The 20,073-nt window shown below is 34.5% G+C and overlaps 1 protein-coding gene across 5 annotated transcripts in view; it reads left to right on the forward strand.

Moving 5' to 3' along the window:
• Window positions 1–20,073, forward strand: part of DYM (dymeclin) — a 525,071-nt gene that overhangs the window by 132,571 nt on the left and 372,427 nt on the right. For all 5 annotated transcript variants that reach the window (XM_031945966.1, XM_031945964.1, XM_031945968.1 and 2 more), the window contains one exon: window positions 11,647–11,789. In XM_031945966.1, the coding sequence (XP_031801826.1) occupies window positions 11,647–11,789 (143 nt within the window). The remainder of the gene's footprint in view (window positions 1–11,646; window positions 11,790–20,073) is intronic.

Raw genomic sequence — 20,073 nt, forward strand, 5'->3', positions numbered from 1 at the left:
CATGTATATATATATATATATGTGTGTGTGTATGTGTAGATATACACACATATACATATATACATACACACACACACACACACACACACACACACACACGATTATCATTTCCCCTCCTGTTTATCTCCTCTCATAAAATCCCTTGATTACTTCAGGATTTTACTTCTACTGTGACATTGACTCACTTGACTTTAGTCCATGTCCTGACAGAGAATGTTTGTAAAAATTTGTTAGTGTTATGTTGCTGTAGTCCTAATAATGAAGTGCTAGAATTGGAATGAGAGATCCCCTCAAGTTGGAGGTGCAGGTCCTATGCAAAAGAAATTGCAAACCCAAAATCTGTGTGGCAAAAAGGGATTTATTGACACTGAGAAGTCAGCTTGCTAGGAAGATAGACTTCTTAGTGGGCAAGGAATATAACAAAGGTCAGTTACACTGAGAAGATATATTAACAGTGGGCAAGGTCCTATTTAGGATGTCTGCAAAGATTCTGGGTTAAGAGTTGTGTTTTATTTGCTGTCTGAGGCTCTGGCTTCACTTCAAAATTGAAGGAGATTCACTCAGTGTTGACAATGCCCCGGGGCCTAGATCTCCAATTGAAAAAAAGATTACTTATTTTGGGAGTTTGAGGTCCTGGGAGTGGTTCTGGACTAATCTTCAACTCAATAGAGGGTAGGACCAGGTCCCTGGCCATGATCTTCAACTGAATAAGACCACTTAACTGGCTTCCCTGAAGAGTGGGCCTCTTTTAGAGGAGAGTTTTGAACAGTTTCAGGGTTCGACCCCGTCATTTCCCTCTAAAAGATCTCAAGTTTACATCAATAACACGATTTTAAAAAGTAAAGATGTTAGTGAAGTACAATTGAAATCAGATGAAGATCACTGGTATAGAGTCGATAGTTTTAACAAACATTTTTGTGACTCACAACAGTAGAAGGAGAAAAATTACTAGCAGAGACAGTCTTGGCCTGTAATCTTCATACCTGAAGTGTTAAGTTTTCTAAATAATTTAATTAGGAGCTAAGAATTGGGAGCAGTGAAGTAGCAGTGAACAGTAGGAAAGTGGAACTTCATCCTTATGGATACCAGCTCAGCAAGAGGCTGAAAAGGGTGAATGAGAAGTAGTTAAGGTTGTAGTCACTTTTTGCTGACTCAAAAAAATGAGAAATTTTTTACAGAGATTAAGGAAATATGTAACTTCTCTTCTTTGTAGGAAGGTTGTCTCCAAAATTAAATAGAAAAGAAAAAGGTAAAAAAAAAAAAAAACAATAAACAAATTCATTCATGTAGAAGAAAGTAGCATGAAATAATAGAATTAAAGGATGTGAGCTTTAAATCCTGTCATACCACTCATTACCAGAGACTTTGGGTGAGCCACAAGCTTTCTGTGGCTTAATTATTTTTATATTTAAATTTATTAGACGAGATCACTTGTTAAATCCCTTTATGTGAAAGTGTGCTCTGTAATATGTGAGACAAACAATATGAAGATTAGTAATCTGTCAACAAGCTAAATCCTTTCTGTGGGCAAGGCACCGTGTTACAAAGAAAGGCAAAAACCATGGAAGGGTGGGTTAGGAAAGGCATAAGCATTTATATAGTGCCTACTGTGTGCCAGGTACTGTGTTAAATATTTTACAAATAGTTCATTTGATTGAAAAAAATTACATTGAAATTAGAATTTTATACTTACTTATTACTTTGTTTAAATTATTTTTTACTTTTTTCAATCGGGGGAAAAAAACTATGCTTTTATCAGTAAGTAGGTAGTATGTTTTATCATTAATCCTTTGGAAATGTAATTGGGCATTACACTTATCAGAGCCCCTCATTCTTTCATGGTTGTTCATCTTTACTATATTGTTGTTATTTATAAATTGTTCTCCTACTTCCATTTACTTTGCTCTGCATCAGTTCACACAAATCTTCCCTGGTTTTTTTGAAACTATCCATGTCATTTTTAAAAAGTGATATTATGTATATATTTATGCATAAATATCCATTACCATCTTGATACTGTAATTTGTTCAGCCATTCCCAAGTTGATGGACATGCTTCAGATTCGTATTTTTATACAGCTCCTATCATTTCATCAGGGATGCTTGGGTCACTGATATTGCATTAAAGGCCCATTTACTCTCCTATAGAATTATATTCATTTTTGCTGGGTATTTATTCTTAGTTATAATAACCTGCTAGATGGCACAGGGAGTAGATCACTGGGCCTGAAGTTAGAAAGAACTGAGTATCAATCCAGCCATAGTTGTGTTACTCACTACTAAATCTAGGTCCTCTGAATTTATATCTAGTACTCTTTTCATATAGTAGAAATCAATGTTGTTGAAATAGGCTGGGAAAGTTTTATGGAGAAGGTTAGAGTTGAGCTGAACCTTGAGGGAGAAGATGAAGCTTGGTAGTGCTATTATGCACAGATCACTGGATCTATTGTCAGGCAGACCTGAGTTCAGATGGGACCTAGGTGAGTAAATTAGCCTCTCTTTGCCTCTGTTTGCTTAACAAAAAGTGGGAAGAATAATAGCACTGTAGCATTTACCGTTAAATGTTGTGGTGAGTATCAAATGAGATAATTATTTGTAAAATGCTTTGCTCAGTGCATAACACTATAGGTAGACATTATGTAAATGTTTATTCCCATCCTTCACTTATCCCATTATATCCTTTGCCCTTTGTTAGATGTATTCCAACCTCTGTTCTTTATAGAGCTGACTGTTAAGTCCTGTCTGATTCTGATTGCCACTCCTTGAATTCTTTCTTTGTCACTGCTTGCAATTTTTTTTTTCCCCAGCTTGAATTTCTTGCTTTTGGCTGGGCTATATTGCTTGGCCTTTACATTTTGGGGTTTCCTTCAGAAGCTGATTGGTAGTTTTTCTCTTTGTACTTTAGCCTCTGGCTATGAGATATCTGGGCAGTTTCCTTTCAATATTTCTTGAAATATGATGTTTGTCATGGTGTTCAGCTAGTTCATTGGTTATAAAATTTTTTCTTCTCAGTATTTTTTCTAGGTCAGTTGTTTTTGCCACGAGAGTCCTTGTATTTTCTTTCTTTCCCCCCCCCCCCCCAACTATTTGACTTTTAATATTCTTTGTTGCCTCATGAAGTCCTTTTCTTTGGTGTGTCCTTATTTTCAGGAATATTATCATTTACATCTTTTATAGTTCTTTCTTCCATAGCTCTTTTTTTTCCCCCAATTTCTTTTTTGCTTCAGTGCTTTCATTCATTCATAAAAAAAAGTTTTTTTAAACTTAAAAAAAGGCAACTCTTGTTTCATCTCTTTCATTTGTTTCTAAACTGCGTTTTTCATTGATGCTTTGCTCATGGATATTTTAGAGTCATTTTTTTCTGGATCTCCCTATCACTTTTAATAATTTTTTATAGTATTTTTTTTTGTTGTTTTTTGCATATTTTTCCAATTATCTGGAAGGTGACTTAGAATTTCATATTAGGGTCAGCTTTGACCCACCTCTTTTATTGAATGTCTCAGGTAAACTTTTTGTTTTGTTTTGCTGCTTTTTGGAGGTATTTATTATTGTTTTTCCTGGACCAAAGAGTGACACCTCAGACTGGGAATTGATCTTCAAACTTTTGGGACTTCCAAAGTAGTCCAATCCAAGGCAAAGTCTAGTGGCTGCTTTGTCCTAGTTTGAGCTCTGCAAGTTCCTAAGCTGGGTGGGTATGAGCAATAGCAGTTTCTAGTAGTTTCGGTCACAATTTGTCATCTGAGACTGGTTCATAGTAACAGAACTGTAGATTTCCCATTGGTCTAGGATTCTTGCTATGATTCTTCCTTTTCAGGGTACAGACTAGGATAGAAGGTGAATCTGAGAGCCCTTTTTGCTTCTGGGATCTGAGCCATGGGGCTTCTGGTTGTTTCTGAACTGGCTCCTCTCTAAGTACATATCCTGAGGCCTATAGACTACTCTTAGTCTTGAATACCATCCTTGGGTTCAGGTTCTGTCTGCTCTTGATCTGTGACCTTTGATAAAACTGCCAGATGACAGGAGTTCTTGTTAAGAGTGCCTAACGTGAGTGCATAACTTTCTGTTGCCCTTTCTTGGAGCTGGTGTGCTCCAAAAGAGGCTCCTGAATATGGACTCCCTTCCCCATTGTCAGCAGGCTTCTTTGTCTGTTTTATCTGTGCTTACTTAGGCTTGAAAAAGGGCTCATAACAAATTTTTTCTTGGATTTTCTCTGCAGGATTCAGTTTCTTTTATTTTCTAGAATTAGTTTGGAGAAAGTTTTTTTTTTGTGGTGGGGGGCTTTTTTTTTCCTTTTCCTTTTTAGTAGGGGGAGAGGTTAATACTACTTCTGCAACTCTTGCCATCTTGATTATTATTTTTAAAAAAATTGATGATCTTAGATTTGTTCTTTGATTAGTTTTGGTTTATTTACCAAGAGTATTTTGAGGAAAAAATAAGTTAATTTTGAACATCCAGACTATTTGTTGTCTTTTAAGTTCTTAGTGGGCCAAAAAGAATTAATTTTTAAATCTCTCCATGTACACTGTGTTCCAGCCAAACTGATCATTGTCTGATGATCATGTTCCACCACCTTTTGTATTTACATTTTTTTTTTAAACTTCACTTCACTTCCTCCCCTTTCCTTGGACATTAATTATTTTCCTTCTGCTCCATCTGTTTTTTGAAATTTTTTCTTTCAGTCAATGCCTATTTGGAGCCTTTTCCATCTATAAAACCTTCCCTTATCATTGAACTTTATCTCTTTCCCCAGGCTTAACTGGACCATTCTTTTGGATTTATATTCAATTTTATTTCTAGTAGATATCTATTAGATTTATATTGACTATCTTTTACTGGCTCATTCTCCCTGGATTGTAAATTCATTTAGGCCATGGATTTTTATCTGACTTGATTTTTTTATCTCTATCTTGTAACTAACCTAAGAGTCTTATTTATATGTAAGTTGTTACTTTATAGGATCAAAGGCTTAGAGCATTACTTTAAAGATTATCTAGTCTAGTGGTTCTCAAAATATGATCAGTGGATACATTGGAGTCCCTATGTCTTTTTAAGGGAGTCTGCAAAGTCAAAACTATTTTTATCATAAAAACACCTTATTTAGTCTTCCATTTTCCAATAGTCTTGCATTTTCCAACTACTTACCTGTGTGGTTTCAAATTTTTTTCATATATTTCAACTATAACTGTTGGAATTTTTACAAACTGTTAAGACATTGGAGTTGATAGAGACAATAATTATCTAACTTGACATGGTTCAATATGATTGATTTGATCTTAGAGATATTTTGGGCCAGAACTTGAAACAAGGTACTAAGTACAACTGATGGAAACAATGCTTGTGTTCATACCTTTAGAGAGCTCATAAGTATCTAAGTACTCAATGGAGTTCACATGTTTGGGAGAATTCAGGGTTTAGAAAGAGATATCTGAATTCACACCTCCCTTAGGGCCAGAGAGCATGCTGGGAGATATCCCACAATCCCACTCTCGGAGAAGTAGCATAAATACAGCTCCAGTAAGCCACTCGAAGGAGTTATTTGGGAGCACTCTGCAAGAAAGCCTACAAGCCCTGTCTTTGAGGAAAGAGAGATTCGTTGCATCTTCTACCTTGGTGCTGGCTGGAGTCTGAAGGACAAACCTTTGGATTTGGAGACATTCAGGTGGAAGCTCTTAGAACCAAGTGGAGAGATAGGCCTCTGAGCTAACCAGGCTATATTGAAGGACACAATAAAAGATCTGAACTCTTTTATCACCTGGCTGTGTTTTGGAAAAGAAACACCAACATATAACAACATAGTGCAATAGATTGGATGCAGAAGGGGATATAAGAATAGAGCAGACTGGGGCAGCTCGATGGCAAAGTGGATAGAATACCGGCGCTGAAGTCAAGAGGACCTGAATTCAAATCTAGCCTCAGACACTTAACAGTTCTTAGCGGTATAATCCTGGGTAAGTCACTTAACCCCAATTGCCTCAGCCAAAAATAAATAAATAAGACTATAGCAGACTTCTTTCAAGCCAGCCATTGAGGATATGTGAAAAATTACATTCTTTGCAGTAAATGTTTTTGTTTTGGAAAATATATTTTAAAATTTCTAATGTGATAAATCCTTCTCTTCACCTCCTCTCTTATCCTTTTCCTTTCATTCCCCCCATATGGGATATGGGGACACACACACACACACACACACACACACGTGTGTGTGTGTGTGTGTGTGTGTGTGTATCTCCATTCCACACAAACAAAAGCTCTTTGAGTTCCTCATTAATTTTTAATAGTAGAAAGAACTCTTGAGACCAGAAAGTTTTGAGAGTCACTGATCTCTTCTAACCTTCTCATTTACTTAGAAGCAAACTGAAGTCCAAGAGATATTAAGCAGCTTGATGTCTCTCAAGACATGGATGGCATTTGAACATAGCTATTCCAATTCTAAATCTATCCCTCTTTTCATTATACTTCACAGACTCATTGTCTCGTGTGTAAATACTATGTCTATTAATCCAGGTTGAAACCTATATGTACCTTTTCATCCCATGTGATTTTCTTTTATGTTTTATAAATGTTCTAATGAGAACTTCCTGAACCCATTGTAGTCTTTCTTTAGATTTTTTAATATTCTTTGCAGTCTAGTGTAACAGTAGTGTCATTAGTGGCATACCTCCTTTTCTGAGCATGAGTTACTTGATGGATATTTTTTATATCACTTTTTATCTCAAAGTCATTGCAATGTGCTGTCTCCTGACACCCCTCTGTACATCGCTATATTGTCTTATTGGCCATCTACAATTTTGGTTGACTTTCTTTGATTTTTAGCTTTGTGGCATCAGCAGGGAGGGTATTTGAGGTATTTGAGGGAACTAGAGCAGACAAAAATGTACTCTGTGCTAGAAATCCATACTAGAGATGGTATGATCTTGAAAGTGTTAACAGATCAATTTGCATGATATTTGAAAGTCTACTGGATGATCTCCCTGCCTCATGTCTCTCCTCACTCCAGTCTATCCTCTACTAACTTACCAAAATGATCTTCCTAAAGTACAGTTCTGACCATGTCACTTTTCCCATTTATCAACTGTGGTGGCTCTCCTTTACCTTTTTTTTTTTTTTTTTTTTTTTTTTTTTTAAATTATAGCTTTTTATTTACAAGTTATATGCATGGGTAATTTTACAGAATTGACGATTGCCAAACCTTTTGTTTCAGTTTTTCCCCTCCTTCCCTCCATCCCCTCCCCCCCAATGGCAGGTTGACCAATACATGTTAAGTATGTTAAAGCATATATGTCCCAACAGTTATTTTGCTGTACAAAAAGAATCTCTCCTTTACCTTCAAAATCAGAATCTATAATCCTTTTGTGGGGTTTTTAAAGACCTTCGTAATCTGGCTTTTTACCTTAGTAGTTTTCTTATACTTCACTTTCCTCCATCTATTTGCTGATACAGTGATCGTGATCTCCTTGTTTGTTGAACATGACTCTGTATCTCCTACTTGTACATTGTCATTGGCTATCCACCACCCCTTGAATTCTTCCCCTTCTTCATCTCCAACTCCTGGCTCCCTTGGATCCTTTCAGATCCTAGCTAAAATCCCACCCTCTTTAAGAATTCTTTCCTGGTTCCTATTAATTCCCTGCCTTCCCCCCCCCCCCTTTTTTTTTTTCTGTTATTCCCTGTGTTTAGCATAGTATCTGTCTTACAGTAAACACTTCAGCAATTTTTTTGTTTGCTTTTTCTTTGTCAAATAGCATGATTGCAATTCTTGTTTTTTTTTTATTTGATACATAGTAAATTTTTTTTCTATTCCAGCATTTTTATTTTTATTATGTCTTTTAAATATGATTCCTGTAAGTAACAAATTGTAGAATTTTGTTTTCTTTTCCAAACTGTTACTCTTTTTAGTTTTTATTGGATTATTTAATCCCTTTATATTTAAGGTTGAGAGTTAGTTTTATATTTTTCTCCATCTTTTTCTAATACTGTTGTTTTATTTTGCTTTTTAATTTTATAAAGTTAAGATTTCCATTCCTTCTGCTATAAACACTATGATGTTAAAAGTACTATATGTCTCCAATTAATTTACTTTGATCTTTATTTTAAGATTACCTTATTCCCCCTGTCTTTCTTCCTCTCATCCCTAGTCCCCATCTTTTATTTATTACCCCTTTCCCTTTGGGGTTTTGCTTTTTAGTTCTTTTTTCCCCCCCTCTTGTTTTTATTTGGTTATATAATTTTTTCTTCTTTTTCTCTTTCTGTTAAGTTGATTTTTCATTTTTCTCCTTCCCTTCAACTAGCCCTCATCATTAGTTTTTAAAATTTCGGGTTTTGTATGATTTCTCTTACTCTCTTTTATTATCTATTCTTTCTGTTCTACTCCAGACCATCATTCTCTGATAATGAGCTCTATAATAATTATCTAGTCTCTTTCTTTTCTCTGGAGAAGATTCCTTATAGAATCATAGTATCCAAAGTATCCATTTTAGGCCCTCCCCTGAAAACAATTTCTATCACTAACTTGTATTTCCCTTTTTCATTGTGCCTCATTCCTAGAACAATGCCAATTATTTTAGGTGTAAGAGAAAACTGCCCCATATTAGGGCCCTTCCCCTATCATGTCTTTGGTTGTGCTTCCTACCACTGATTTTATCCCTTCCCTTCTCCCCTTGCAAACATTTGTCTCAAAATCTCCTCCTTGGGTTCATGATATCCCATTTCCCCAGCTGCCAGTTTCCCTATGGATTCCAGTTCCTCCTCCTCAACACTTTAGTCTCCTTTTTTTCTCACAGATCTTCTCTTCATCTATATGAGCATTCATATAGGACCTTCCTCTTCTACTACCAAAGTAAGGCCTCCTTTCTCAGCATTCCCCCTTTTCAATTTTTCTCCTTCTTACCTACTCCTCTATAGGCCTTGTGACCACAGAGTTTACCTTCCCTTCATTGCCAGTCTCCCTTTTCTTGCTTACCTTTCATGTACCCTCCATGTTGCAGTTCAGTCCCACAAAACATCAATTCATCTGTTTGCAGGGTGTTGCCAGCTTCTCCCTACATTGCCCTCTCTCCAACTCTTCATTGTTACCTCCACCTGATGTTGGCTTTCATCTCTATTGCCTTGTGCAATTTAGAAAGCCACTGCTGTTTTTGCTGTCCTTGAACTGATGTCTTCATTAAATCTTCCTGCATTTCTGTTGGAAGAGAACTGAGCATAAATGGCTTGAATTGTTTATGAAAGGAGGTCCTGGATAGGAGGTCAGATTGGACAGGGCAGGGCAGGGAACCATTGGATAGAAGACATCTTTATGGTAAAATGTTTTCACAAAGTGGTAGAAAACTCTAGAGTTAGAAGTATATTTTATGCATGCCATTATAGTTGCTTTCTACAAAATCTCAATAAAGTTGGAATAGATTTTTAAAAGTGATATATTTGGAAGAACTTAAAGTGGAAAGGAATTGGCATTTTTGGCTCTTGAGGAAGTCAAAGGATATTGTACGGATGATGTTTTATTAATACAAAGATACTGTATTTTCACTTCTTTAGAACTACAAAGTGCAGAGAAGGTGCCAGTCCACACTGGCAAGGGAATTTTCTCACTGGGAACTCTGAGGAAACGTAGGTCTGATTTATTAAAAAGTATATTGTTTATCTCTGCACACTGTAGTCCAGCTAACTGGTCTTCTTGATGTTCCTTGTAAGTAATGATAATAACAGTGATAATAATTTGCTTTTTATAGTATTTTAAGGTTTACAAAATGCTTTACAGATATCAGCTCATTTTATCCTTGCAATAACTCTTTGAAGTCGTTGCTATTTATACCCTCTGTTTTAGAGATGAGGATGCCAAGGTTAAGTAGCTTCCCTGAAAATGTCTCAAGTTGGATTTGAGCTTTGTTCTCCCTGACTCCAGCTTTAGACTCTTTCTGCTGCTCAACCCGATTGCCTCTTTCTTTGCTCATTCCCAGCATTCCACTTTCAACTAAGGGCCAGAGTATATCTGGCAGCACTTCTGCCCCATCCCCATCTCTTCGTATTCACTTCAAAATACTTTTCTGATTCTTTAGAATCTTTTGATTATGACTCTGTGATCCTGTGCATTATATACTTCATGGGGTTTTCTTGACAAAGATACTGGGATGATTTGAAATGAAATTTCTTTCTTTTGTAGATTGCAATAGTTAACTAGAGCTAAGTGAACTTTCCAGGGTCACCCAGCCAGTAAGAGTCTATGGTCAGATTTGAACTCAGATTTTTTTGCCTCTCCGCTCCATGCTCTATCCAATGAACCATCTGGTTGTTTTATTTGGCATGTAGTAGGTATTTAATAAATGCAACTTCCATTAATTGATTAATATTAGCAGCTGATTCTTCATTTTCACCAAGTATAAGCCCCCCCAAAATTGGATAAATTTAAATTGTAGGTTAGGAGATTTATCTTAGACATTAACAAAAATTTCTATTATATAACAATTGTTAACTAATGAGTTATCAAAAGAGATGGTAGCATCTAATTCCTTATATATTTTGAGAGGATGGGAGGATGTAGTTTCAGGAAGACAATGAGATGGACTTCATATTCTTTCCCAACTGATTTTGAATGTTGGTACAGGGAGTTCAGATTTCTCTTATCATTGCTTTCTGAAATATTGAGATTCATTTTATTATCTATTTGCTAATTACTGAGTTTTCTTCTTTTTTCAATTCATTTTATGTCTTTTTTTCAGAATATATGAGCTATGTCCAGTATCATGCCTCTTTTTGTGATGACTAATTTTTTTTTTCGGTGGCAATACTTTGATCCTATATTTGAAAAATTCCTTTGGGCCTCTGGAATTCAAGAAATTAGGCCTGGCTTGGAGGAGGTAATTCATCAGCACTTTGGGGATATTTTTATTATGTCTTCTTATTTCCACTCCCCACAAATGGATGTAACACCTCTCTAAGGAGTTACATGCCAAATGTCACTCATGTGTTGATATCTCCTGGAGACAATTATTGCCTGAGAGTTTTAGGGAACTCTGGAAGGTCCTTTTATACTATTGCTCATAAACCCCAACTGGTGAACTTAATTTAAGGAGATAGTACACACAAGTTAGCTAATTTACTGATACGTTACAATAAAATGAGTTGCTACAAAATATCCTTCCTTCTCTCTTTTCCCCCAGCTCTTCCCTATAAACTTAGGATACACTCTCTTACAAATATACATAAGGCCTATAGGAAGAGTTGGCAAACTTATGAGTACAGTAGTATCAAAACATACATATAATAAATACATATAGTCAAGACAACTTAATCTCTTCTGGAGTCCTCATGGTACTTTTTCTTGGATTGAGCATTTCTGTCATGGGTCACTCAGCTAGGCTTTAAAACAATGTGCAGGGGCAGCTAGGTAGCACAGTGGATAGAGCACCAGCTCTTAAGTCAGTAGGACTTGAGTTCAAATGTGGCCTCAGACACTTACCACTTCCTAGCTGTGTGACCCTGGGCCAGTCACTCAACCCCAATTGCCTCAGCAAAACAAGCAAACAAAAGAATGAAAATATATTTTTTTAAAAATACAGCAACCCTTTATAATATTCATTATTTTAGTAATAAACCATCTAAATTGGATAAATGTTAAAATGTTCCTTTTTTTTTTTTTTTTTTTTTTAAACAGTCTTCCTTACACCAGCAGACTTGTGAAGACCTTATTGTATAATTTCATCAGACAAGAAAAGAGACCTCCCCCTGGAACCCATATCTTTGAGCAGCAATCAGATGGTGGAGGATTGCTTTATGGCCTTGCATCAGGAGTAGCAAGTAAGTTTTTGTTAAGACTTATTGAATACTGAGATAATTGTACATACTGTTTTCTGGTGTTTTCTATAGATTTGAGAATATTTGTTCATTTGGAAGTAGTTGTATAATGTCTGAACCTAATTGAATATAAAATATTCAAAATAAGTATAAATTTTTTTGTTCTAATTTTCTGTAGTTTTGATCCTAACTCAATGTGTTAAAATAATGACTTAAGTTATTTGCCTATAATTAAAACACTGTTTCAAAAAGATTTTGTAAATAAATTTGCCACTTTCTTAAAGTTTAGTTACCTGAGAGAGGCATGTAAATAATACAGTGGATAGAACACCAAGTGTAGAGTCAGAAGGACTTGAGTTCGAAACTTGCCTCAATCACTTTCTAGCTTTGCAATCCTGGATAACTCATTTTTCCACTCCCAATCTCAGTTGCTTCATTTGTAAAAGACAGAAAATGATAGTATCTACTTCTCAGGGTTGTTGTAAAGATGAAATGTGATAATAATTATAAAGCATTTTGCAAGTTTTAACATTATGTAAATGATAGATATTACTATCATTGTAATACAAATCAAATTAATCATTGAAAACAAAGTTTGCTTGCTGTTTATGTTTGGATAGCTGTATTAACAGCTAGTCTTTGCTGAAACCTAAATTGGTCAGTAAAGGTTCGTATGTGAAAAGTTCATTTATATTATATTATTATATAGTAATTTAGTTTCCTCAACTAGATACTAGTTTAATAAATTGAGGAATTTTTACTGAATTCTTAATATCAGCAAACTTGGGTTTTACCAGTCAGTCAGTTAGTCAGTAAACACTTATATATTATGTGCCAGGTACTGTGCTAAGTACTGGAGCGTGAAGAAAGGGAAAAGATAATTCCCATTCTTAGGGATTGCAACTGTAATGGGAGAGACAACTTGCAAGCAATTATATACAAATAAGATATAGAAAGTAAAAATTGGGGGTATTCAGTAGAGGAGGGGGGAATCAGTACAAATTTCCATATAGATGATGAAATTTTAGCTGAGGCTTGAAGTAAGTAAGGAAAGCTAAAAGGCAGAGAAGAAGACGGGGATTCTAGATATGGGGTAGAGTCAGTAAAAATGCCTGGATTTGGAAGGTGGAGCATCATGATTGGAGTCCAAAAAAAATAACATCAAAGAAATGGGGAATATGTTGGGGGTAGGTTATAAGTTGTGAGGTGACTGGAATGATGGAGGAGGGGCTAAATTGTGAAGGACTCTGAGCATCAAACAGAACATTTTATATTTGATCTTGAAGCTAATAGGAGGTTTATTGAGTAGGAGAGTGATGTGATTAGGACTTTAGGAATATCATTTTGACAGTTGAAAGGAATGGAGTCAGAAGAAACTTGTGGCAATGGAGCAACCAACAGGTTCTTGCTTTAATTCAGGTGTGAGGTGATGAGGACCCATATCCAATGGTCCCAGGGTCAGAGGAGAGAAGTAGGTATATACAAGAGATATTACAAAAGTAAAATTGACCTGCTTTGTCTATAGATTGCATATGGTGTGTGAGAGAGTGAGGAGTCTAGGATGAAATTTAGGTTGCAAACTTAGGAGATTGGGATGATGATGGCATCCTCAACAATAATAGGGAAGTTTGGAAGAGGCATGAGTTTTGGGGAGAAAACGGTGAGTTCACTTTTGGACTTTTTGAATTTAAGATGTTTTACAGGATATCTATTTTGAGATGTTTAATAGGCAATTGGGTATATGAAATTGGGAGTCAGTCATTAGAAATTAGTAATTGGTTTTGAGAATTATCAACATAGATATGATAATTGAATCTGTGGAAGCTTATGTGGTTACTAACAGAAGTAGTAGCAAGAAAGAAAAGAAGAGTGCCCAGGATAGAGCTCCTTTGGACTTCTAAAGTGAGTGGGCACATTAGTAGTGAATTTCATAATCAAAGCCTTCTCAGATAAGATTTTGTTTCTCTTCATTAAGGCTACCTCTTATCCTTTCACTATCATTCTTAAGGAAAATGGCAAGAAGCAGTCACATACAGTTTTACAAAATGTATTTCCACTTGTTGCTTTCTCTGGAAGGAAAAAAAATTGTCTATTGGTGTTTTGGATACTTATTAGGTTGTGCCTTAACTCAGTTTTCCTAAACTAGCCACTTGTTTTTATCTAATGAAAAAAGCTTTTATAGATAACTTTAGCAGTACCTTGAGACCTGGAGACATTTTTCTCTTGCCATAAAGAAACTATGAGTTTGACAGTTTAGCATCTAAAATGAAAGGATGATATTCTTCTTTTGTTTTTATAAATAGAAAAAGGTTCTGTGAATTAATTCCATAAAAGTAAAATACAGATCAACTCAGTGTACTTTAATAGTGATTGTGTGGATTCATGAAACCACCTGAATATTTTTTTTACTTATTTTCATCTCATAGTATATATTTAATATTAATCACACCATCTTTGTTAGTAGAAAATGGAGAATCATAAATGATAGAGCTAGAATGGACCCCCTTCCCATTAGATCCCAATAGATTTTAGCCCTTTGAAAGGGACGTGTATGTGCACGAATGTTTGTGGCAGCCCTCTTTGTAGTGGTTAGAAACTGGAAACTGAGTGGATGCCCATCAGTTGGAGAATGGTTGAATAAATTGTGGTATATGAATATTATGGAATATTATTGTTCTGTAAGACATGACCAAGAGGATGATTTCAGAAAGGCCTGGAGAGACTTACACGAACTGATGCTGAGTGAAACGAGCAGGACCAGGAGATCATTATATACTTCAACAACAATACTATATGATGACCAGTTCTGATGGACCTGGCCATCCTCAGCAACGAGATCAACCAAATCATTTCCAATGGAGCAGTAATGAACTGAACCAGCTACGCCCAGAGAAAGAACTCTGGTTGATGACTAAAAACCATTACATTGAATTCCCAATGCCTATATTTATGCCCACCTGCATTTTTTATTTCCTTCACAAGCTAATTGTACAATATTTCAAAGTCTGATTCTTTTTGTACAGCAAAATAACGGTTTGGTCATGTATACGTATTGTGTATCTAATTTATATTTTAATATATTTAACATCTACTGGTCATCCTGCCATCTAGGGGAGGGGGTGGGGGGTAAGAGGTGAAAAATTGGAACAAGAGGTTTGGCAATTGTTAATGCTGTAAAGTTACCCATACATATAACCTGTAAATAAAAGGCTATTAAATAAAAAAAAATTAAAAAAAAAAAGATTTCAGCCCTTTGAATTTATGTTTGAAAAAACTGTAGCCCAAAAACTGAGTGACTTGCTTAAAGTGATTCAAGTATGCAATAGCAAGGTAGGACAAGAGCTCAGGCCTATTAACTTAGAGTTTTGATTCTGTTGTTTGTTTCACATCTTTCCTCTGAGTCATTCATAGGAAATAAATAGTTTTGTTTCTCTAGAACTTTATATTTTCTATATCACTGGATCCACTTTGGTAACTTCTTTTGAGAACTTCTTTTGTAAATTAGACATGGAGATAATTTACTCCAGTTTAAATAACTCCAATATGAAATCTAGTCAGTGAGTACTTGAATTAAATTATGACAAGTTGTTTTTTATAGCTTACTCCTTAAACAGTCTTTTAAAAAGCCTATGTTAAAATTCTGTCATGAAATAATCATAATTTTGTAATTGCACAATTTTAATTAGACTGTTTTGAAATATAGCAAAACTATTCCTTAAAGTACTTCTATTAGGCTATTAAGATATTAGAAAATAGCTGTTGTGAGCTTTGAACTTTTTGCATACAAAGAACAATCCACTTTCAAAAGTAAGTATAATTCTACAGTAGTTAGCACCTTCATCTTGGTGTGAAATTTTCACCATAGGGGGACAGTTGTTTAAGCTCAAGATATCTGTTTCTTCCCAGATAAGTTTCTATATCATTTTCTACCACCACCAGTTTGCTTTTAATTTAATATTAACTAACTTTTATATTGGGATAGGTAAAATATTAGATGATCTGATACTTAAAATGATATTGTACAAGGCAAAATTTAAACTTTTAAATTATTTTATGAGATAGGTTTGCTAAATTTATTACTAATGGGATATATCCCTCATATTTTGGTGTGTTGTGTTTTGGTTTTTTTTCCTGGAAAGTCTCTTATTTTAGAACCTGATTCCATTCCTTTAAACAGTGACATTTAGTAGTATTATACCTTGAGGTTATCCTACTTTAATTACAGATTTCATCAAGCAACAAACTTCATTTATTTATTTATTTATTTTTGCAGGGGCAGTTGGGGTTAAGTGGCTAGCCTAGAGTCACACAACTAGGAAATATTAAATGTCTAAAGTTTTGAACTCGGGTCCTCCTGACTAAAGGGCTGTTACTCTATTCCACTGTGCCATCTAGCCACCCATTTTATGTCAGACATTTTGGTATTGAGGCTACAACTACAAAATTGATATATCTGTTGTTCTATTCCACTCTGCCATCTAGCCACCCACTTTATGTCAGACATTTTGGTATTGAGACTACAACTACAAAAATGATATATCCCCTGTTATCAAGTAGCAGATGTTTTATAGTTGGTAAGGGATTAGGGTATGCTTATATCTAAATAAATAGAGAAGATATACAAGATGATTATATAATTACTGAGATAATTTAAAACAAAAAAAATTACAGAATTTTCATTAATTTTTGTGAGAATCTTAATTTTCAGGATAGAATTTGGACAGAGGGAATGATAGTGATGTAGTCTCTATATTAGGTCTTATTATTGGTTTTGAAATATATTTTGGTCTGGTATCTGTATATGAATATGTTTAAGTCTGATTTTTTTTTTCACTTTTAATATGAATATAGAGTCCAGCCTGATTGAGAAAGAACTTGGAATCTACTTTTCCCCGTTTCTTTCCCCCCGCATTGGTATCCAACTTGGAGGTCTCTCCCTAGTGGAGAAGAACAGACTGTTTTTAGATATACATGAGACATTTTCTCTCAGAGCTATTTTGGAACAGGGAAAGTAAATCTCTATACGACAGATAAATTCAGTTAGTAGTGAGATCATCAAAGTTGTCATTTAAGAGATTAAATTGTAACTTCTAAAAGTAAGATGTTTAAAAAAAAAAAAAAGATGTAAATGTAGAAACACAGGAGTTATCTTCTAGTAGCCTCAATCCTTTCAAAACATTTTGCTAGCCTTAGGTTACAGGTATACAAAAAGTCCTCTGATGGGGGAAACAAAAAACTGCACTAAAGCAATACACTTTTCTTAGGGCATTATTCTGAACTTTATCAATTTAAAAACAATTTAATTATCTGTATTCTCAATTGTTGGAAGATTAGTAACAATACTATAGAAGAAGGGAGGTTAGAGAAGCAGATAGGTGATAAAAGAAATTAACAGCCAATAACCTAATATTTAAAATGGAGAGAAGAAAACTATAACACCTCATTTTATTATATTAATAATGTGTTCTATAACTTGTTTGTCACGTGCATTAGTTATAAAGTTATAATAATTATAAAAATATAAATTACATGACAAATTTGCATATACTTAATTCTTAGGATTATATATAAATCTGATGGATCTATAATTAGAATAGTGTCAGTCAACAAATTTTACTCAATTAGCATTTATTAAGTACCTACTATTTTCAGGCACTATGCAGAGTGTTGGAGACAACCCCCCTCAAAAAAAAAAAAAAAAGAATGATACTTTGGGGACATGCTACAGAAAGTTAGAAAAGTCCCAAAGTGTATTGTAGAAGGTTCAGAAAGGAGGAGATTTTCTTTCCTTAGCTCTTTCCTTATGTGGAAGTTTTGTATTTCATGTCTTTACTTTCCAGTGGGAGATACAGTGGGTGGTAATGAGACAGAATACCAAGGCTGCTGGAATCTTTTAGGATGATGAGGTTTTCCAAATAATGGGTTTCCTGGGGTATGGTCAAAGTAGTCTCAAAGTCGTACAGCCTGGTAAGAAATGACTTATTAAGATACTCCATTTTGAAAGCAAACCATGTTTGAAGGTTACATGTTAACTATGCTGCATTAAATATTAATCATATCTACTAGGAATTAGTAGTTACTATATAGGCACAAAAATGCCTAATGATATTCAAAGTTATCCTTAGCAATAATTGAAATGATTAATGTGAAACATGCTTATAGTTGTTAAATCAATATATTAAATGCTATTTAAGACCATGCATTAATTTTCTTTATATCTTCACAAGAATCAGTCACAGTGCTTTGAGTACATAGATGTTTAACAATTGTTCTCTGTGTGAATCAGTGTTGAATTAATTTTGTGTTCTAAATCTTTAGGAACTAGAAACTATAACATCATTTTGTATTGATGTGTTTGAGAAAGGAAATTGTCTCTTAGAAGTACCTACTTTTGTCAGTCTGTTTTTGGTGAAGGATAATGTATTAAGGATTGTGTGTTTCTCCTGTAAAGCATTGGAATGTATTATAGTGACTTCTCTTTCTCTTAAATTTTAAAATTCATTAGGCACTAATCTCTTTAGAATATTAGAATTAAAATTTCTTTCAGCTCTAATATACTACAATATTAAATATAGTTCTACTTAGTAAGTCGGGGTTGGGTAGAAGGAAGGAACACAGAATTCATTTCAGGCTCATTAATTTAATGATAAAGCATTTCATATTCATGAAAAAAGAAGCAAAAAGATTCTGGAAGAAAGAAACTATTGAAGCAGATGATTTGTCCCATTGATAAAGCAATAATACATACATACATACACACACATTTACTAGATATGTTTGTCATTGTTCTTTAAAGGATATCTTATTTGGAGTCAAATGGAAATGGAATTCACTGTAGATCATGAATTTCTTCAGATCCTTTTCTTTGAAGATGACATGCTACTGACTTCAATGAACCTTCTGTGTGACAGTCACAGTTACTCAAAGCTGATCCTACTGACTGTCCATGTTGAAATACTAAAATGAATAGGAAACCCTGTTGTCCATACTGACTATTGTCCAGATGCTGGAAGGGGTACCAGATCATGGAATCATTTTATCAATGTGCAAAATTTTGGTACTGCAGATAGACAATAAGCCAGAACTAGAATTTAATGCAAGGAAAGTAGATAGAATCAATTGCATTGTTTTCTTTTTTTCATCAGTTTTTATTATCTTTTAAAAATATTACCTTTTTTTCCTCCTCTATCTCTGCCCTTTCTGTCTCTGAGAGAACTATCTCATATTTAAAAAGTGTTTTTTTTTTAAGATATAAAAAGAGAAAGAAAAAAAAATCAACATAACTGACATCAACCCATTGAAAATGTCTGAGAAATAATATGCAGTATACAACACTTGTGAACGTCCCACCTCTACAAAGAGATGAGGGAGTCTTCTCATCTCCTTTCTACCCATACTGCTTAATTATAATTTTGCAATATTTACTTAAAATTTTTTTCTATTTTTTGTTTGTTTATATTTTGTTGCCATTATCTGTAATGCTTTTTTTTTTTTACTCTGCTTCATTTTTGCATCAGCTCATGCTGCTCTTTCTATTTTCTGTATCTATCATATTTACCTTTTCATATAACATAATAATATTACATTACAGTTGTGTATCAGGATTTGTTTATACATCCTCCCAATTGATGGACATCTATTTTCTTTCTAATTCCATTCTATCACTGAAAATGCTGCCGTAAATATTTTGGTATATATAGGGACTTTCTTATTATCAATGGCCTTTTGGGGTTATAAGTTCAGTAATGAAATCTCTGGGTCAGGCAGTCTTGAAATTTTAGTCACTTTAGTTGTAGAATTGGACATTGTATTCCAAAATAGCTATACTAATTCACATCTCCGCCAACAATGCACTTATCTTCCTACATTCCCCCAATATTAACTATTGTCATCTTTTGTCATCTTTGTCAATTTGTAGGGTAAAGTAAAATGTGTTATTTTGAATTACAATTCTCTTAATGATTTGGAGCATTTGTTTATATGACTGTTAAATAGCTTGTATTTTTCTTTTAAGAATGATTCAAATCCTTTGATCAGATGTTTCTTGCTGCATCCAGATTTATCTCCAATCGTCCTGATCTATATTTTTTCCACTGGATCCAGATGGCTCTGAAGGAGAAAATAAGGCTGGTGACTTTGCACAGCCACCCTCACTTAAATCCAGTTCATTTTCCTGTCATGTCATCATCTCTGTAATGTCATTGTTCTTTTTAAGAACAAAGAACAACATGATTTAAACATAAAGGGTGATAGTATAAACAAATTAGGAGAAAAGGGATAGTCTACT

The sequence above is a fragment of the Sarcophilus harrisii genome, chromosome 1, assembly GCF_902635505.1.
Source record: "Sarcophilus harrisii chromosome 1, mSarHar1.11, whole genome shotgun sequence".
Lineage (NCBI taxonomy): Eukaryota > Metazoa > Chordata > Mammalia > Dasyuromorphia > Dasyuridae > Sarcophilus > Sarcophilus harrisii.